This window comes from Pelobates fuscus, chromosome 4, assembly GCF_036172605.1.
Source record: "Pelobates fuscus isolate aPelFus1 chromosome 4, aPelFus1.pri, whole genome shotgun sequence".
NCBI lineage: Eukaryota > Metazoa > Chordata > Amphibia > Anura > Pelobatidae > Pelobates > Pelobates fuscus.
This window is the reverse complement of record NC_086320.1, coordinates 224127946-224151339: the sequence shown is the minus strand read 5'-3', so window position 1 is coordinate 224151339 and position 23394 is coordinate 224127946. Positions and strand designations below refer to the sequence as shown.

The 23394-nt window shown below is 43.9% G+C and overlaps 1 protein-coding gene across 1 annotated transcript in view; it reads right to left on the bottom strand.

Moving 5' to 3' along the window:
• Window positions 1-23394, bottom strand: part of LOC134608799 (uncharacterized) — an 82859-nt gene that overhangs the window by 41853 nt on the left and 17612 nt on the right. The window contains exons 9-10 of the mRNA XM_063451907.1: window positions 18647-18680; window positions 16390-16411 (exon numbers count right to left, since the gene is read on the bottom strand). Coding sequence (XP_063307977.1) covers window positions 16390-16411; window positions 18647-18680 — 56 coding nt within the window. The remainder of the gene's footprint in view (window positions 1-16389; window positions 16412-18646; window positions 18681-23394) is intronic.

The window sequence follows — 23394 nt, the reverse complement described above, 5'->3', positions numbered from 1 at the left end:
TACACTCACGTTTATTTAAATGCAAGGAATTAAAGATAGAAGGCCTTAATGTTTCATTTTGATATTGCTGCACTTAAACTATTACTAAGAGATATCATCAAAAGTTTAGTTGCATTATTAAACTTGTCTCTATGAATGTGTATAGAAAATATTTGTTACTTAAGTTTAAAAATATTCTTTGTGAATATAAATTTTTTAATGTTTGATTTCCCTTTAAGCACTATTTTCACTAAGGCTAATTCTAACATCCCAATTTGTTTGAAACTTAAAGGGTGGTACACTTTAATTATAACCTTACTTCTAATCTTTAACATGATCGTCTGAAGTCAACTAACTCGCAATAATTATGATGTTTTTCCAAGTTTGAAAATACTGGTTACTTTAGTCAAAATTATTATTTTTTTTTTTATATTACTTACTAACTAGAATAAGGTATCTTTTCTTGTCCTTAATATATTGTGGAACATTACAATTTGGATTAACAACCAACAAAATTGTGATAATATATCACTCTCGGTGCTACCGCCTCAAGCGATAGCTTTTTACAGAATTTGGATTTCTTTTTTGTTACTGGGTGATAATTTCAGGACAACCGCCTAATAGGTAATGCACTAAAGGTGGTGTTTTGTATATTTATATGTATATATGTTTGTTTTTATTTGGGATTCAGTTCTGTTTTGTATTATTTATTTTCCAATTCTTGTAATGGAGACACCTTGGAGGGTCAGAGCTATTTTATTAGATGTTAAAACTAACTGGATCAACCTAGATAATTCAAACAATAGGACTAAGCATGTCAATTAATGCTAAGGGATTAAATACCCTAATAAAAAGCAGCCTATTATATAGAATGCTACTAGAAGATATGTTTTATCCAGGAAACACAATGGAAGAGTAATTGTGAAGAATTATGGAATCAGGTTTTCCAGCAGTACTAAATGCAAACTTACCCAACAAACACAAAAAAAAAAAAAGAAGAGGTGTCGCTATTTTATGTTCCGCTAAGATTAAATTCAAACTAATTCACATAGAAAGGGACCTATCAGGTCGATATCTATTTGCAGTTTGCAAATGTAATGACATAATTTATACTTTTGCCAATGTACAAGTCCCAAAACGTATAAACACAGGGTTTTTACGAAAGACTTTGGAGAAAAAAAAAAATAGATACAATTAAAAATGGAATTTTACTTATTGGGGGTGACTGGAATACTGTACTAGATAATTGGGACAGGAAAGGAGAAAGATCAAATATATTGAAGAAAGTCAATAGGAGAAGATGTGAATGGATACAAGACAACTTACGCACACACATAATCTTTTTGATATATGGAGGGTGAAACACACCAGAGTAAAAGACTTAACTTTTTTCTCTAAAATCTATAACAGTTACTCAAGAATAGATTGCTTATAAACGGATTCAATAAATCTGAGGAATTTTGCCACTTCTCAAATAGGTTCCATTACATGGAGTGATCATGCTCCTATTTAGGTTGTGATTGAAAATAACAGAGTACAAATTTAGACTTCAATGGAGGATGGACGAATCTATTCTGTTGTTAAAAGAAAATAGAGATCAACTTGACCTCATGGCCCAAAAGAGTTTCTTTCTTTAAACAATATATGGAATGTTTCAACTGAAACTCTTTTGTCAACATTTAAACATTCAAAACGCTAATACGCCCTAACCAGTCCGGCTTTGTGAAAGGTAGACAAGGGACAGACAACACGAGGAGGGTGCTGGACATTATGCATTCCATGAAGAAACAAGGGACAACGGGGCTCGTGCTTTCCTTAGACGCGGAAAAGGCATTTGACAGCCTGAGCTGGAATTTCCTTGAAGCGATGTTAAGGAAAAGGAAGTATACATTTATATATACCATGTATACCCCTTCCTCTCTGCAGTTTGAGTGCTCTACAACATGTCTACAGCCAAAGTGCTTTATGGAGGCTTTGTCTCAGAGTCCTTTGCCATAACAAACAGGATGCAACAGGGTCGCCTCCTCTCCCCTCTTCTTTATGTTTTGGCACTCTAGCTCTTGGAGACCCAAATAGAATAGAACACGACAGTATCAGGGGTCCACATAGGGCAGAAAGAACACAAACTCAGTCTTTTGCGGACAATGTCCTCCTCACCATCACTCGACCTGAAACACCCCAACCTGCACTCACAGACATTATGAGGGAATACAGCTAATTCTCATATTACAAGCGAAACACGACCAAAACACAGACAATGCCAATCAATCTAAACCACACAACAATACAACACCTTAAAATACACCACGACTTCGACTAAAGAGACGATCACATATTTACCTGGCATCTTATCTCTCCCAACACTTATTCAGGGTCTCCTTTTCTAATGATACCTCCCCCCCTCGTCCTGTCTCGGTTGGAGTCCCCGAAGGCTCTGTCCTTGGTCCCCTTCTATTTTCGCTTTATACTGTCTCTCTTAGCAAACTTATTACCTCTTTTGGATTCCACTATCACCTGTACGCTGAAGACACCCAGATATATCTCTCCTGCCGTCCTGCAATGTGTCACTGCCGTCCTTCAACGTGTCATCTCTGACTGGATGTCCTCCCGCTTTCTGAAACTCAATCTCTCTAAAACTGAGCTCCTTGTCTTTCCTCCTCTTTCGCTCTCCCTTCAAGTTAGTGGTATTCACATAAGTCAATCCTTGCAAGCGCGCTGTCTTGGCGTCATACTTGATTCTGGCCTCACCTTTGAGCCTCACATCCAGTATGTTGCCAAATCCTGTAGATTCCATCTTCGAAACATAGCCTGCACCCGCACCTTTCTTATACAAGATGCTACCAAAGAGCTTGTCCATGCTCTAGTAATTTCCTGCATGGATTATTGTAACCCTTTCCTAATTAGTCTTCCCAAAAGCCGTACTGCACCGCTACAGTCCATAATGAATGCTGCCGCCAGACTGATTTTCCTCTCTAGTTGGTTCTCTCACACCTTACCCCTCTTACATTGGGTTCCTGTATCCTTTAGGAATCAATTCAAGGTACTAATTCACACCTATAAAGCACTGAACAATTCTAGCCCCTCTTATATCTCCTCACAGATCCATAGGTATGCCCCTTCTCGGTCTCTCCACTCTGCCCGTGACCTTCTCCTGTGTGTTGTTCGCACCCGTACGGCCAACTCACGCTTGCAGGACTTCTCACGGGCAGCTCCCTTCCTATGGACTCTCCTCTTGCCTTGCATCTTTTAAGAAGTGCCTAAAAACCCATCGCTTTAAGAAAACTTATGGCCTCCCAGAGTATCCTCTACCTTACATACCTGTCTCTTGCTCTCTCCTAAAGGGCAGCACTCTACTGTAACCTCCAGCTCTGCCTCACTCTCCCCTTATTTGATTGTGAATTCCTGTCCTATTGTATTTTACACCCCACCTCCCCACCTACTATAGAATGTAAGCTCGTTTGAGCAGGGTCCTCTTCAACCTATCATCCCTGTAGTTTTTTGTTTTGTTTTTAATTCTTTATTTTTCCGTGCAGAGAAAATACAATACGGTCCACAATGCCACGACAGCAGAGCCAACCAAGATATACATGCAATTGTACAGAGTCATGTCACATAAAAGAAATGCACATGTTTAAGTTTTTTTTAAATTCGCTCTTACATTGTAGTTACATGGCTATCCTGTACATTGATCAGCTTATTTTCATGAGAAACTTGAAGCGGGGGGGGGGGGGGGGGGGGGAGGGAGGGAGGGTGATTGGTTACGCAGGCTAATGTTTCAGGACGTTTCATTATAGGTTCGCTTAAGACCTAGGTTTCATCAGGCAAGTTAATAAATTGCAGTTATACAGGCTTATGCTTATATGGAACAATAGCTTAACTTAAGGTGAGTATTCAAATAAGGAGATATTATGCCACCAGGCAGGTTGTGGCTTGCTAAGTTGTTGTCTACATTAGGGCATCAATACTATCTCTAACTGCAGCCTCAGTTATAGTACCAGTGGTGGACATGTCTGTTTGGTTGTAACCATAGCCAGAGTCCCTGTTGTCACGGCTATCAGCAATTGGTCCAGTAGCTTCTGCTTTAGTTGCCGTCTGTCGTAAGGAGCTGGGGTACCTATCAGTTTGGTGTAAGGGATGATGGTAGGCAGTGTCCTTTTTTCCAGGATTTAATTAGTCCTCGTATAACACCTCTGTGTCCTTAAAGGGACTCTCCAGGCAGCCCCTGTTTACTCACCTCGTTCCAGGGCCGGGAGCCTCGTGAAGCCGCGCCCCCTATTTCGTCAAAATGACGAAATAGGCGGGCGCGAGCAGGGAGCAATCAGACGCTTACATTTGGAAGCGTCATTGCTCCCTTGTGCGCATGCGCGGCTTCGCCACACATGCGCACAGACTTCAGAGGGCGGCATTCATGCCGCCCTCTAAAGTCCTCAGCTCACTACCGCGCATGCGCGCGGTGTGAGCGGCCGCGAGCTGAGCTGACTGACAGCTCAGCTCGCGGTCTTTGCCCGCCCCCCTCCTCTGCTGACAGGCTGGAGAGAGAAGGCGCGCACACAGTGCCTTCTCTCTCCTGCACACGTCAGACGTATTTTCAAACGTCTGACGTGTACAGGGCCTTTTTAGGGCCCTGCATGATAGAAGTGCCTCTAGTGGCCGTCTGAGTGACGGCCACTGGAGGTATTCCTATCAATCAATGTAAACACTGTATTTTCTCTGAAAATACAGGGTTTACATTAGATTGCCTGCAGGGAGCTATAGATCTCACTTGAACAAATACATTAAGCTGTAGTTGTTCAGGTGACTATAGTGTCCCTTTAACGTTCTTGGGACCCACTGCAGGTCAGAGTGTCTGCGGATCTCTGTGGGTTTTCCTTCCCTGCTGGTACGCGGGCATGAGTATGATGCTTTGCTGGGCCCCACTGTACTGGGGTAATCGTTTGGGCACTGCCTCCGTGTTGGTCCTCGGTGTGCATTATAGGGAACTCTGGTGAGGCGCGCTCGGTTTAGATAGGCGCTGGGTGGGCCTACTTGCAGTGTGGGTGGTCGGCAGAGCCGCAGGTCCCCGCTGCTGCCCCGACGTGTATATGAGTACCCTGGGTGGTCGTGGCTCGGGCCAAATGCCGCTGGTGCTCTTTCAGCACGCCTTCTTCTTCGGTCGGCAGGTGCTTCTCCATCGGCCATTTCTCCGGGCCGCGTGGTGGCTGTCAGCGCTGAGTCACCTAAAAAGCTCTGCAAGGATGTTGCCTGACCGGTGGGGGCTGGGATACCCCCACCGGCCCAGAGGGGGGGGGGGGGGTGAACGTGGCCGGGAACCCCGCAGCCGGCGCCATTTCCAGACAATACCGGGATGGAGAGCGAGGCAGCATCTCACCAGGACCCGGTCCACCCGTTCTCAGGTGCTCCAGCTGCACCGGGACACTCCAGGACCAGGTATCGCTCACTCTCAGAGGGTTCCAGGCTGGTTTTGGTGATTTTTTTGCCCATTAGTCGTCGAGTTCCCCTGGAGCTATTGTGGCTACCAGCCTGCCGGCATGGCCGCCCGGCCCCGCCCCCCATTATCCCTGTAGTTGTCTTGTAATTGTCCTATTAATAATAATAATAATATTGTAAAGCGCTACGGAATCTGTTGGCGCAATATAAATGTCACTAATAATAATAAATAAAAATCTAGATGACATCAATTTTTTTTTTGTCATCATGTATGGTCCGAATTGCAGCCTTAAGGAGGATGCTACTCCCTAAACTCCAATTTCTATTCCATTCTTTGCCTGTAGACGTCCCAAGATCCTATTTTACCCAACTACAACAACACATTGACAGATTCATTACCGGACGCCGAAAAGGCTTGTATTCCAAAGTCCACTGCCACCAGAAAACTAGATGACGGGGGAGTGGGTAGACTTGACATACACGCCTACGCTTCTCAATCATGCCATCAGGGCACAGGACACCAAGACTAAACCCCCCTGGGAAGACATTGAATCACATTGGTCATTGACAGAGGAGATTCACTACTTATTTTGGGTACCCAAACCATTACATTGAAAAATGCAAAACATGCTGCCCACTACATCTGTGATGCTACAGGCATGGGATGACCACAAGGACAAATTCCCCTCCTTGAGTCTGGTTTCGTTAGCCACTCCACTTTGAAGCTTTAAATACTTCCTTCCCACATTTGACAGCAGCGGATGGGAAAGCAGGGGACTAAAATTTCTCCACCAAATATGGAGCAGAGAGCACCTGACGCCTTACTCTCACCTCAGATCAACACATGATCTGCCCAACACGGGTTACTTACCCTACTTACAACTAAAATCCCTATTGAAGAAAATCAAACAGACACGATCCCCCGCCCTTTCCATAGTGGCCACTATGTTGATCATAGAGTAAATCAGCACAGAAATAACACCAAAAAATAGTTATATTAGCTTGCTATGAAACATTACTGTGGGACGCTGAACATCCCATACCTAGGTACACAAAGGAGTAGGAAAGAGATTTGGGTCATGAGATACCCAATGCCGCCTGGTCAAAACCATACACTCTGTGTACCTCACATGTAGAACTAATAAGCAAGATGGCAACCAGATGGTACTTGGTGTCGGCATGCTTAGCCCACATGTTCTCAAATGCATCAGACAGATGCTGGAGATGCGCCACAGAGAATGTTCCCTTTTGGAAGATGTTAGCAACCCTGATCTCTGAAGTCTTAAACAAACCAATAAAAGATGTCAGGTGAGCTTTTTCTCCTATTCATATTCCCAGACAATCTCACGAAACAAGGGATCTTAGCATTTCACGTAGCCTTACAATTAGTAGCTGCGAACTTACTGATAGCTAGAGGTTGGAAATCTTCTAAAGCTCCTGATAAAAAGGAGGTGGTGCAACAAGTATCTCTTAATGGTCGGTACGAAAAGATGGCCCATTTGAGCCATTTTTTTGAATAAAAAGATAGCTTTACGGGAGAGGTGGGAAGAATGGGTGGGATGCCAAGCCGAATCCACGTGAATGCAGACCCAGGTTCAGTCGACTCACAGTAAGACGCATATAAAGGCAGGGTCTGAGTGTGCCTGTCTGTACGTGTACCGGTGTGTGCCTGTCGCCTCCCTGTGGCGCTGATCGAGGCATCTCAGTGTGGCTGGTTCTGCAGTAAGTAACATCATGCCAGTGGGGCTGCCCTGATCTGTGTTGCAGGGTGAATGCAGCATGTCAAGCATCCACTTCAAGGATGAGAATTCCACCCTCCCTGGGCAAAGGAGAGTGTACCATTAAAGGAGCAATGTAGGGCGGGGAGGGGCAGGGTCTGGCCATCATGGAGTACAGACACATGCATAATGTGAGCTCCTCAAACAAAGCATTAAAATTATTTCTGGTGGAATTTTACACTCAGAAGCAATATGGGGTTGAAGAGATAGTTAATTTAGAAAACATGTCTCTCCTCCATGTTAGTCAGGCCCAACCGACTTTGTCAATTTCTTTTAACTGTTTTTTCAATGTGAGATTTTGTGTTTGTAGAAGAGAAACTTCTGTTTGAATTTTCTCTAGTTTGTTAACTTGCTCTGCCATCTTTGAGTTTAATATAGATTTCTTTGATCAATTCAGATATGTTTGCTTCAGATCATTTTTAATTTTCCCATAGATCAACCATTAGTTTGCTTATGCTCTGGTTAGTAAGTACGTCTGCAGGGAGAGTTGTAGATTTGGTACTAGTAATTTCAGTTGTTAGTCCCCCTTTAGTTAGAGGGGATGAAAGTGATCTTCTACCCAAGGCTCTGTAGAACTGTCTGCAGAATAATTTTGATCCAACTGCAGGAGATTGCAGTGTTCATGATTCCCAGGCAGAGGCTTGCATGTCATCCTGTGCTCAAGGAGCATTCAACCTGATATGACCATGCGCCGAACCTCCTGGCCTGAAGGGCAGCCTTGTACTGCATGTTGATCTGTACCTCCTCTCTACGATCTATTAGTCTCTATAGCCACGACATATATGCATAGATTTCACTTTATAAATTACAAAAATGGTGAATTGTTTCATGATGTTTTGTGCCTAGCTGCTATACCTTATCATATTGTCCATTCTTTCACAAAAAAATAATTTTAAGCTTGTATGCATTACAAAAATAAAAGGCAGGGTCTGACCCCTTTCCCGCCTGCATACCAGATGAGCCCATCTGGACTGATCGCAACACCACCGCCAGGGCCGCCATCAGGGGGTGACAACCGTGACAGTTGTCACGGGCCCGGCGGCCCTGGGGGGCCCGGACTGCTCTGGCAGTCCTGGGCCCCACTTTCCCTCTCTGCACACATAGATAGCGAATATCGCTATCTATGTGTGCAGCCCCGGGCCCCCGGCTTCCCAGTTACCGCAGAGGGGGCCCAGGCAGCGCACAGCTTCTCTTCTTCTCGTTTCTGCTAATAACTCTCGCGAGACCCGGTTGCCATGGCAACGCTCCGCGGGTCTCGCGAGAGTTATTGGAGGAGAGAAGAGAAGAGGCTGTGTGCTGCCTGGGCCCCCTCTGCGGTAACTGGGAAGCCGGGGGGCCCCACCATGCCACCGGACCACCAGGGATGGAATCTCCCCCCTCCCTAGACACAGGTAAGCAGGGAGGGGGGAGAAACAATTTAATTTTTTTTTTTTTTTTATTATGTTAAAATGCCCCCCCCTCCCCCACACCCCAGCACATTTACACACACACACACTGCATACACTGACAACACACACACACACACACACACTGCATACACTGACACAACACACACACACACTGCATACACTGACAACACACACACACACACTGACACAACACACACACACACACTGCATACACTGACACAACACACACACACACACACTGCATACACTGACACAACACACACACACACACTGCATACACTGACACAACACACACACACACACTGCATACACTGACACAACACACACACACTGCATACACTGACACAGCACACACACTGCATACACTGACACAACACACATACACACACTACATACACTGACACAGCACACACACACTACATACACTGACACAACACACACACATTGCATACACTGACACAACACACACACACACACACACACATTGCATACACTGACACAACACACACACACACACTGCATACACTGACACAACACACACACACACACTGCATACACTGACACAACACACACTACATACACTGACACAGCACACACACTGCATACACTGACACAACACACACACACACTATATACAATAACACAACACACACACACTACATACACTAACACAACACACACACTCTGCATACACTGACACAACACACACACTCTGCATACACTGACACAACACACACACACACACTGCATACACTGACACAACACACACACACACACTGCATACACTGACACAACACACACACACACACTGCATACACTGACACAACACACACACACACACACACACTGCATACACTGACACAACACACACACACTGCATACACTGACAACACACACACACTGCATACACTGACAACACACACACACTGCATACACTGACAACACACACACACTGCATACACTGACACAACACACACACACACACACTACATACACTGACACAGCACACACACACTACATACACTGACACAACACACACACATTGCATACACTGACACAACACACACACACACACATTGCATACACTGACACAACACACACACACACACTGCATACACTGACACAACACACACTACATACACTGACACAGCACACACACTGCATACACTGACACAACACACACACTGCATACACTGACACAACACACACACACTATATACAATAACACAACACACACACACTACATACACTAACACAACACACACACTCTGCATACACCAACACAACACACTATGCATACACCAACACACTCTGCATACACCGACACAACACACTCTGCATACACTGACACAACACACTCTGCATACACTGACACAACACACTCTGCATACACTGACACAACACACTCTGCATACACTGACACAACACACTCTGCATACACTGACACAACACACTGCATACACTGACACAACACACTCTGCATACACTGACACAACACACTCTGCATACACTGACACAACACACTCTGCATACACTGACACAACACACACTGCATACACTAATACAACACACACTGCATACACTAACACACACACTGCATACACTAACACACACACTGCATACACTAACACAACATACATACTGCATACACTAACACAACATACATACTGCATACACTAACACAACAAACACACTGCATACACTAATACAATACACACACTGCATTCACTAATACAACATGCACTCTGCATACACTACACACTAACACACTCACTGCATCCACTATACTGACACACACTCTGCATTCGCTACACATTAACACACTCTGCATTCACTACACTAACACACACTCTGCATCCGCTACACACTAACACACTCTCTGCATTCACTACACATTAACACTCTGCATTTACTACACTAACACACACTCTGCATCCGCTACACACTAACACACTCTCTGCATTCACTACACAAACACACACTCTGCATCCGCTACACACTAACACACTCTCTGCATTCACTACACATGAACACACTCTCTGCATTCACTACACTAACACACTTTCTGCATTCACTACACTAACACACTCTCTGCATTCGCTACACATTAACACACTCTGCATTCACTACACTAACACACACTCTGCATCCGCTACACACTAACACACTCTCTGCATTCACTACACATTAACACTCTGCATCCGCTACACACTAACACACTCTCTGTATTCACTACACATTAACACACTCTCTGCATTCACTACACTAACACACTTTCTGCATTCACTACACTAACACACTCTCTGCATTCACTACACATTAACACACTCTCTGCATTCACTACACATTAACACACTCTCTGCATTCACTACACATTAACACACTCTCTGCATTCACTACACATTAACACACACACTACATTCATTACAATGACACACTCTGCATTCACTACACCCTAACACACACTCTGCATTTATTACACACTAACACACACTCTGCATTCACTAAACTATGCACACACTCTGCATTCACTACACTAACATACACTCTGCATCAACTGTGCACACAGCATCCACTACACAAACATCCTGTATTCACAGTACACACACTACATCCACCACAAATTGAAACACTCTGCATTCACTATACACAGACACTGTGTCTAATACACACACTACATCCACTACATCCACTAAACACATTTCATCTAGTACATACAAACACTACATTCACTACACAAACACACACTACATCCACTACTCACACACTCGCTGCATTCACTACACATTAACACTCTGCATTCACTACACTAACACACACTCTGCATCCGCTACACACTAACACACCCTCTGCATTCACTATACATTAACACAGTGCATTTACTACACTAACACACACTCTGCATTCGCTACACACTAACACATTCTCTGCATTCACTACACATTAACACACACTCTGCATTCCCTACACATTAACACACACTCTGCATTCCCTACACATTAACACACACTCTGCATTCCCTACACATTAACACACACTCTGCATTCCCTACACATTAACACACACTCTGCATTCCCTACACATTAACACACACTCTGCATTCCCTACACATTAACACACACTCTGCATTCCCTACACATTAACACACACTCTGCATTCCCTACACATTAACACACACTCTGCATTCCCTACACATTAACACACACTCTGCATTCCCTACACATTAACACACACTCTGCATTCCCTACACATTAACACACACTCTGCATTCCCTACACATTAACACACACTCTGCATTCACTACACATTAACACACACTCTGCATTCACTACACATTAACACACACTCTGCATTCACTACACATTAACACACTCTGCATTCACTACACATTTACACACACTCTGCATTCACTGCACTAACACACACACTATATTCATTACACTGACACACTGCATTCACTACACACTAACACACACTCTGCATTCATTAAACACTAACACACACTCTGCATTCACTAAACTATGCACACACTCTGGATTCACTATACTGACACACACTCTGCATTAACTGTACACACAGCATCCACTACACAAACATCCTGTATTCACAGTACACACACTACATCCACCACAAATTGAAACACTCTGCATTCACTATACACAGACACTGCGTCTAATACACACACTACATCCACTACAGACACTGCAGCCACTAAACACATTTCATCTAGTACATACAAACACTACATCCACTACACAAACACACACTACATCACTGTACACACACTACATCCACTACTCAAACACACTCTGCGTTCACTATACACACTGCATCCACTACACAAACACACACTCTGCATTCACTGCACAAACAGTATCTAATACACACAAACACTACATCCATTACACACATTCTAATTCACTTCCACTATACACACCACATTCAGTCCCGCATCATTGTCAGCAGACTAGGTAGGGCGTGGGCGGGCCCGGGAGGGAGGGGGCGGGGGAGGGGGGGCCCAGACCTTGTGCTTTGTCAGGGGCCCCAAAATTTCTGATGGCAGCCCTGACCACCGCTCACCATCTCCACATCTGTTAATCAACCTCTGCTTTCTCGCCCTTTCTTCCTTTTTCTACTTCGTTCTCACTATATTCTTCTAATCCCGTCTGGGGCTGGTAAATACTTTTAAAACAACAAAAACGGTGTCTTAAATGGTACAGTGATGTACGGGATCTCATGCACCAATAAGACTTTACACTATTATTCTGTGTGTGACCCAATCGGGATTCATCCCCGGCCGGGAGACCCGAGATAATACCCTGAGAGTGTTCGCAATACAACATCGAGCACGTACGCAGCGACATCCCCTCCTTCTCCTCTCCACAAACGCTGAAAAGGCGTTCGATCGAGTGAAGTGGCGATACATGCTTGCCACCCTTGATAAAATGGGGATGGGACAGAGACTCCTCACATGGATACGGGCGCTATACCACAATCCACGGGCCACAGTACGAGTGAACGGGGCGCTCACAACGGACTTCGCAATTTCAAACGGCACGAGGCAGGGATGCCCGTTGTCACCCCTGCGGTTTGCCATGTCTTTAGAACATGGCTCCAAACTGTCAGACAACATCTGGACATACGGGGATTCTCATGGCAAGGGGTGGAACATAAAGTGGCCGCCTACGCGGACGACCTCCTGTTCTTCATTTCCTCCCCCAGAACCACCATGCCGTGCTTGATGGCCGCACTTGAACAATTCGGCACCATATCGGGTTTCAAACTCAATCTCTCCAAGTGTGAGGTACTCAACATCACCGTCCCGGACGATGAATACTGGGCCCTAGATACCCTGTTCCCCTTCCGCTGGTGCCCGGATAAAATGAAGTATCTCGGGACATGGCTCACATCAAATCCGAACGACCTATACCCCCAAAACTTCCCTCCACTCCTGAAGACGATCCTGGCGGACTTAGAGAGGTGGGCCTACCCGCACATTTCATGGTTTGGACGGATAGCAGTCCTTAAAATTAATGTCCTGCCCAGGCTCTTATACGCATTCCAGACTCTCCCTTGGGCGGTGCCCGCACAATTCTTCACCACACTAAGATCGGCGGTTATCCGCTATATCTGGAAAGGGGAGAGGTCGAGGCTCCGACACGATCTACTTTGCTTACCACGATGTCGCGGGGGACTAGCATTACCGGACTTTAAAATATACCACCAGGCCACGGTCCTCCAACGCATCCTGGAATGGCATGCGGACACGCACCAGAAACAGTGGGCGACTCTGACCAGAGACGGGCAAGAAGCACACCTGAACTGCGCTAAATGGGCAGGTACCCCCCCGGTCGTTGACAAGGATGACCCAGACGGCATTGTAACACAAACACTCATCAGCTGGAAATCCTTGAGAAACCTACCACATATTTCGCCCACACCCAGTCCCCTACTCCCCATCACCCACAACCCGGCGATAGGCGGAGGCTTCCCATCGCGAACGTGGCCATTTGCAGAGGGCCGCACCCATGTTCCCATCTCCACGGTTCTGCGTAATGGGGCCCTGAGATCCTTGGACTCCCTACTAGGCAACTCGCCCCGTACATCACTACTCACGCTACACTATATGCAAGTAAAACACTTCTATAACAACGAACGCAACAGGGAAAACCTACACAGGGACCTCACATGGTTCAAAAGGAGATGCGAGAGAGGCTCATCACTGAGACACAATATCTCCACCCTCTACCAACATCTGCTGACGGGACACTTGGAAGAGAATAATGTTTTCCGCAGACAATGGGAGACGTTATTAGGCACCTCCTTTACATCACAGCAATGGGAAGCCGCACTCTTCTGGCACCATAAGAGCTCCATCAGTACTCAATACCAGGAGACAAATTATAAACTGCTAGCACTATGGTACCGGACACCCGCACTGCTTCATAGGATCTTCCAAACGACACCCCCAATATACTGGAGATGCCTAGAGGAAAGGGGCACACTCTTGCATATTTGGTGGGATTGTCGCCTCATAGTCCCTTACTGGGACATGATCAGGAACAAGATAATAGACATCCTGGGAGAGACAACGGAATGGACGGCAGCGCTATCCCTTCTGCATGTCTCCACAATGTCACTTGCTGGATACAAAAAAAATAAAAATTAATCGATCCTACGCCACCTACTCAATGCGGCCAAAGCATTGATCCCGCAATACTGGAAGAAAACTGAGACCCCCAAATTGGAGGAATGGATCCGTAGAGTAGAAGATATTCAGGGAGCTGAAGCAATTCGGGCCTCGCTGCTTGGTAGGGGGGACAGACATTCGGAGCTCTGGCGGCCATGGTTCACATTTATTTCACATAACCGTTAAAGACGCGAAAAGGAACTCCTGGCCGAGCGGGACTTACCTACTCCTACCCTTCCCACACTTACTGACCCTCCTACACCCAGATCTGGGGGTGGTTCTTCTATTCTAATGCTCTTTTCCAACTCTTCCTCTCTCTATCCATTTATTCTAGCTTTCTATCTGAGGATTAAACTACTACGTACACATCACTCGGACACACTAACTATAAAGATACACCATCACATCGGTAAAGACCACACATTAGGAAAACGAACAATGGGCACCTTGTTTACCCCACTCCACTACCTAATGGGACCCTTTTTGACAGCCTAGGGACCTTCGCACACCAGACAAATGAGTGGCCGACACGGTCGATGGACCGACACCGGACTTTATGACCATTATCACACACTCATAGTCCGGTTATACCCGACCTAACTCATGTCCCACTACGGCACCACTCCTCACTACGCCTCAGGTGAAACTCCACTGGTACCCCCTAGACATATGGTGTATTAAAAATTGACCTCTTGAGGTACGGACCACCGCAAAAGAAAACCGATGACATCCACTGTCACGTGATGCTCATAGTACTACATATGCTTTACCAAATTCTTCAATACGATGTATAAATTTAATGCGCTGACTATTCTATCTGAATGCAACCTTACTCTATACCGTGCATTTGGGACCTGCGAGTCCACACTAACGTACATGAATGTATACTTATGCCTATCTTCTCATGTTACACCAATAAAAGAGATTCACCAAAAAAAAGAATAATTATTCTGTGTGTGACCATACCTAATTAAGGTGGTTCAACGCCCAAGGGTCTAGCCAAAAGCAAATCAAACAGACAACCAATTACTGGTCAGGAATGTTTACGAAAAATGTATAAAATGGAGTATTGAAATAAGGATGTTTTTATGATATGGTCTTTTCACTGAACAATTGTATACACTGTATCTCCCTGTATTGGTAATGTTATACCGGTGTTCTTATATCAATCTTATAAATTAAAAAAAAAAAAAAAAAAGATTTACAAAAAACAGACTTTATTTTGTAATCTCTCACCTATTCAAACTGAAATTTTAAAACCAAATTAAAAGATTATTTAGAATATTTAAATAAAATATTTGGGATTAGAGATTAACTTTGATTCAAATATTGGGTGGCCAGAAATTATAATATATTGTTTCAAGAACTAAAAGAGACAACCAAGAAGTGGTTAGTTTCCCTTTAATATGATTCAAATGTAACTATACGCACAAGAAGATTTGGAAAATTTCACCAAGTCTATTGTAGTCACAGCTTGACTATTCCAGCCTAAATTGAGAATTTTAATTTCACTTTTTTAATAAACAAACTCATTAGAGTCTGACAGTATTTGGCAGTAGTTTACATAAAGAAAGAAAGAAAAAAAAAAAATTACAAAAAAGCATACCTTCTTATTCCTTGCAGTTAATCTACAAAATAAAAGAGAATATAAATTAGAACTTTTTAGGACGAATTCATAAGTTTATGGAAACAAACAAAATTACTAATAAAATCTGTCTTATGCCTCCATGAAAGGGTTGCTTTTACACTACACATGTATCTTTTTAAAGTGTTTATAGTGTTTGGGGTCCCCTGGCAATGTCCTTCCATTGAGTGTTTTTTCTTCTTTTTTTTTTAAATGGACACTCCACTGTCCAAACTAAATAATCACTGTTTTGCAGATATATTTAAAATTAAAACATGCATGTATTATGACATTCTAGAAACAGCTTGCAAATGCTGCAGATCTCATCTTCAGCCTTTTGCAAGCTGTTCGCTTAGAACCCAGCCTAGACTTTCTGTGACTGTCCCAAATACAGACTTCGCAATGCAGGTGCTCTAGGCAATTGTCTGCCTCTTAACATTTTGCTCCAATAAGCTAAGCAACCAGGAAGTAAAAGTACTGGTTGTCTGATTGTCAACCATAGGGGTGTAACAAGGTCATTTTATAAAAGTGACGATTTCTGTTAAACTTTGCACTTTTTTTGTAAAATAGAAAGAAAAAAAAAAAAGGCACACACTTCACACATAGAACACTTCAGCAAACTTTAGTGCATTAGGGTTCTGGAGTGTCCCTTTAATGGTTTAATGCTAAGCAAGCGCCCCAGCAGCCCCTATGTGCTGCTTGTGCTAATGACAAAGCATTAGTTAGATAGGAGGCTCACAGCCGTCTACGGCTTGATTGACTTGGTATGGATAAGGAAGAGTATAATCTGTGCCTTAGTCATGGGGGCCATGATGTGGACACTTTAAGACTATTATTCAGTGTTTAACCTTTCACAAATGGTTGTGCTGGATAAGTCAAGCACAATATATTGCCATAACAGACACAAGAAGTTAGACAGACAGACAGTGTCTCATTTTGCTTTATTACTTCTTGGAGAGAAACCCTGTTTGATTAAAATTAGATTTTTTTCCCTACAATTACTCGCCAAGAATTAATAGACTAAACTAAGACACTGGACAAATACAAAAAGAAAAATAACGAGAATACATGTTCTTTACCCTTTAAAAAAATAGAGATTATTTATACATAGTGTCTACATAGTGCTTGTGACGAGACCAATCTCGCCACATTGCATTGGAGGAGCCTGGTTGCCCGCCTCTTGCCCTGTGACTATGGACCCTGGGAGATTTGGCCCGTTCAATTCAGTATGATAGGAGTATTTTTCTATCCTTTTGTGTTTTACTGGTAACATGTGCTCAATGGAGTCTGCCTCTATCCCTGGATATAATTGGATTATTTTACCCATTGTCTCCAGGATAGAGGGCTCTGTAAAACCGGTTTGGGCCAGATAGCCATGCTGCCAGCCAGGCCCCAAAAGATACTTTACTAACTTCTGAACCCCTGGTCTGATTCATGCCATTTTTTGACATGTTGTTTCCCTGAATGGATTGATTGTGAATATATAATTTTATGTGAATGTGATGTATATTTTAGAAGTTATGAATATGCTGTAAAAACGGTATTTTTCCTGCCTGTGATAAATTACATTAACCCATTGTGTTCAGTAATTATATCACGGGCAGGAGGGGAGGATTTTATGTGTTTGTGCTGGGTGTGTTTTATGTTTTACTGTACGGGGTTACATGTTGTCCCTCCCTGTGGGATGTCCCCTTGCATGGGGACTTGCATAAAAGTCTGTGAGTGTTAATTAAAACAGACCACTGCTTGACCCTCAACACGGAGCTCTGTCTCGTTCTTGAGGGGATTCACTGTATGCTGTTAGAGACTGATTGCCAGGAGTGTAGCTGATTGTCTGTTTTTCCTGTTCGTCTGCTAGCAGCTATTAGTGAGGTTCCAGTTCGGGAGTTGGAGTGCTATTTTGTATCCAGTTCGGGAGTTTGGTGTTCTGCAGTAGCTGTGCCTGTATCTCTGGAAGGGGAAGATCTCCTAAACGGCGGTTTAAACCCTTTATGCCTGGGGGTGCCGTTACAGTGCTACTGAATATGAGATCTTAAAATATATATATATATTATATATATATATATATATATATACACACACACACACATATTTTACAATATATGTATTTTACTGTAATGTGGTTTTTATATAACATTACACATATATTAAAAAAAACACATTACAGTAAAAGAAAGATATATACAGTAAAATATATATTTTTTAATGTAAATAAGCAAATATATAAAAATAAACTTACCGTTTATGCAATTCCACAGTATATTTCTCAAAATCTATATAACACAGAAAAAGCATTTCACAATCATTAAATTGCAGACGCCTTTTTAAACATACATTTAATGGAAAAAAAGCCCTGCATATTTTTTTTTCTAAATTCTTTATTCAAGAGGCGGACGTCAAAATACAGAGTACAAATTATACAGAATAAACAAACAGTCTTGGATTAGACACATAACATGTTAAATTAACGAATATATCAAAAAGAAGAGAGTAATTAAATGTTATGCTAACAATAAAATATGATATGTTCAGAAGCTGAGTTTAGAATACTTTAACGCCTTAAGGACCAAACTTCTGGAATAAAAAAGGTAATCATGACATGTCACGTGTCCATAAGGGGTTAAGTATGAAACCTATTACTTTTCCTCACTTTGTCCATTACTGAAACGATATGTACAAGATCTGTGTATTGTTCTCATAATTATTAGAAAAAATGTAGGAGAAATAAATTACGAGAAGGAAAAGGAGAGGAAGAAGAGAATGAAAATTGGTACCGCTATGCGCAATTTACCCAGAGAGTTTGTTACAGCCATTTTAAAAATTATTGGAGGTAAATTCTTTCTAGGGATCCCATAGAAGAAAATGATGCGTGTGAACACCTCACCTTTGAGGTAAATTAATTCATTACCGCGTTGTCATTTTGTTAAAACATATTGCAATGTCGGGAATTTTGTTTTAAACCATACGGCTGCAAAGACCCTACAGGCAGCTAGTGTGATTAAATTCAAAAGTTTTCAATCATGTTTGTGAATTTCCTCAATTGGGCGAGACAAGGGGAAGGTCAAAGAAGAAAGATCAAATCGGTCTCCATAAGACCTCTGCCCCTATATCCCTTATGCTTTTCCAGAAGAATGCTGCGGAATATGTTGACACTATATAAATAATTATAAAAAGGTCAACACAGTTTAAGGTTAGTCTAGACACCATAATAACTACCATCATGTTGTAGTTGCTATGGCACCACTATGCTAAGGGCATAAGATGGACTGAAACTGTGAATCCCCCAAGCAACCTTAGCCTGCTCTCTGGCTTGCCATAAAGATAATGGAGAAGTAACAATTATAAACAACACTTTGACTTCATATTTGGAAGGCAGTGAAACGTTAAGTGTTCGTTGTCAAACAAATAGTACAAGAGCTTTTCTCGTTAGGATACTGTGACGAACTGAACCTCGTCACATGCTCTTGGAGGGGCCTGCTGGCCAGCCTTTTACCAAAAGACTATGGGCCCTTTAAAAATCCACACGGAGGGGCGGAGCCAACAACCAACCAAAGCAAACGCACTTCAACGGAGCTCCGCCAATATAAGCCTGAAAACCGCAATTTATTGCCCCAAAACCCACTAAATACCACGAGATGGGGAAGAAATCAAAGCATCAGAGTGCCATGAAAACGGTGAGAGCCCGGGACATAGGGGACCTTCTCCGTCCTGTGAAGGCCGCGCGCCAAATTATAATGGCAACGCAATTTCGACCTCCTCAGGAGAACAGGCGCTGGATGAGCTGGACGAGTTTCCCAGCACAGGGGGCCTCCACAATGCCTCCGCAGATGAAGACAACGAACTACCCTCTACAAAGGGAGACATAAAAGCCCTCCTCTGCAATATCCGCATACTGTTTGCGGCGGACGTGGCGGTATTGAGGGAGGAGATACAGGCCGTGGAGGGCCGGTCAATAACACGGAGGCAGCGACACAAGACCTCGCCGCCAGATGCACGCAACTAGAGGCCCAAAATGCAGAGCTACACCGTAGCCAGGCCCTACTCGCCACCCGCGTGGACGAAATGGAGGACCGAACTAGAAGCAGGAACATAAAGATCCGGGGTATCCCCAAAGCCGTGGCCCAAGACGCTCTGCCACAATTCATCGGGAGACTCCTCACCTCCATACTCCCGCCACAACAGGCGAAAGCAATCGGAATAGATGGCGTATACCGCATCCCGAGAGCGACCAGACTCCCAGCGGACACCCCGAGGGACGTTATCCTACAATTGCAGACAAAATCAGCGCAACTGACCCTCATGGCAGCGGTAAGAGGGAAGGTTTCCTACCTCTTCGAAACGGCCCATCTGTCCTTCTTCAGAGACCTGTCCAGGCCCACTCTGATATGGAGAGGCCTCCTCAAACCCCTGACTGCCATACTCCGCCAGAACGCAATACAATACAGCTGGGCTTCCCCCAGAAGCCTACTCATCTCGCACGGGGGCACAACAATCCGGGTGACCGACCCAACGGAAACAGAATCTGTACTGTCCGCTATGAGCCTGGCACCGCAACAAGAACCCTCTACCCTAGCCCAAAGACCCCCACACACATGGGACATAGCGAACATTACACCATTCCGGCCGGCAGGTCCCACCACCTCGTCTTCCACGCCCTTCAAAGCACAACGGGGAAACCGGCACCCTACAGGCACTTAAGTCCCTGAGAAGGCGTTAGGGTCTCAGTCCGAAGGACTGCCAACAAGTTTAAACTGCCTTTATACTACTTCTTCACTCTTCATTGTTCATTTATCTCATAACCTTTTTTTTATATATACGGACTCGACAAACGGATTAACCCATGGTCCCGTAGCCGCAACAGAACTGCCTGTAATTTTGTTTGTTAGTTTGAGCATGACAGTTTATTGTTTTTCTTTCAAACCACTATATCTTCCCGTCTATCACCCCTACTTACAACCAGCGATAGCACTGCTGAACATAGATCACACACACACAGCGCCCAGCCATCCCCATCGAATAGGCAACATACAATCCCAGCAAGAGCAGGGATAGCACCTAAACAGGTAACCTTAGCCATTAGCCACTGATGACCCTCAGGAGTGCTTTGGTCATACACAGTTATCTGGTCCATAGCTTTGGTTTCCCTAAACTAAACACACCGAACTTACAGCGACAGCAACGATCCCTTACAAACCAATCACTAGTCCAAGAAGAGCGCTGACTAGCCGCCAATTCTCAAACCCGACTCTATACGAATCACCTCTTAAAGGGTAGTTCTCGACCTAAATCTCTGTATAGCTTGCTGATAGAGAGGACCCGGAGAAAACTTTTCTGCACACCAGCACAAAACTATACACAGGCGAGGGGTGCTGGTCCGGAGCATTGGGGTTACACCACAATTCTTTCATGTTCACAGTGGGACTACTTAATGTTACCTTGTTACTCTCTATGCAATTTTAACCCCTTAAGGACCAAGCTTCTGGAATAAAATGGAATAATGACGTGTCACACACGTCATGTGTCCTTAAGGGGTTAAACACAATGTCATTTCGTTTTACCATATCTGCCTAAATGACAAATAATTGTGCACAGTATTTCCAATGCCATAATGCCCTACAAGTGTTATACTGATGTATATCTGTGCGTCTTGCACCAGATGATGGGACAGCGCAAACCTGTTTATGAAAAGATGCACGTATTTGCAGATAGTCAAAATGTTGTGTTATATGTGGTGAAAGGCACTTGGAAGGCTAGAAAGGCACTCCATACCTGCTTGTACTCACTTCCTGGCAGGGTTTAACCCTAATCTAGCTTGATCATTTCTATAAATACTGTGAACTAACGTGTTTTAAACCCAAACAATAGAGTGTAAAATGTTTGCCTGTTTTATCATCTCCTACTATTCTTAACACGAGACCTGCCTAGTTCATTAGACATACCTATGTAACTAATATAACCCTTAAAAAATGTGCAAGTTCTCAGAGCCACTGCTCTACATATCTTTGTTTCCATACTATTCTACGCTGTTGTGGCGCATGATTATGTTTTGTACTCACCTGCACAACAAAAATAAAGAATTTAAAAAAAAAAAAATCCACACGAACAGACTTGGTTCGTGGAATTTTATATTTGGTTCGGGAACCGAACAGACGCGCGAACCGGAGACCATCCTGGAGCTTGTTAAGCCTAATTGCTACTTTGTAGCAATTTCCACCGCAGTGTTCTAAGTGTTCGCCTGGGTGCCCGCAATTCCTATGGACGACCACAAGGTGGCGACCATCTTGTTCACATGAAACCAGGCAGCTGTGTTTTGTCGTCGAGTTCATGGAACTATTTTCAGACACAAACTCCTCAACACCACTGGACTTCCATAATGCCTGCGTTCGGTTCTACAACACTTAGAAAGGCGCTGTTCGGTGAAAACGTTCCCACGAATAAGGGGATCAAGCTCCAGAGTAAGACCATTGACTCTGTTCAGTAGTTTGCTCATTTTTAAACTACCGAACTAGACCGACCGCAAGCCCTGATTCTCTGGAACTGTTTTGGGCATCGGAATATGCGGGCGGTCGAGTGGTCAAATTATGACTTCCAGGAAAATCCTGATACCCTGAACTGATCTGGGTGATTTTTGGATATGATGTTCACCCAGATCTGGGAGGGAATATCGGGGGATGTAACTTTTGTGGGGATGTTCTGTGTTTTATGGTATTTTTGGGGTTTTGTAAAAATGTGCTTTCTGTGCCTGGAGATAATTGAGTTTAATACAGTGCTTGACTCAATTATCTCCCAGGCATAGGGGAGGGATTGACCTATTTTGTATGGGAGTGTCCTGAACCTGAGAGCCAATGTAATCGTGGATATGTTTTTCTCTGATCCAGGGGGGAGTGCCCCTTGCATGGGGACCTGCATTTAAGGCCAGTTGTGGCTGCCATTAAGCAGATTTGTTTTACCCTTCATGAAGTCTAGGCTCATGTTTGGGGAATTGGA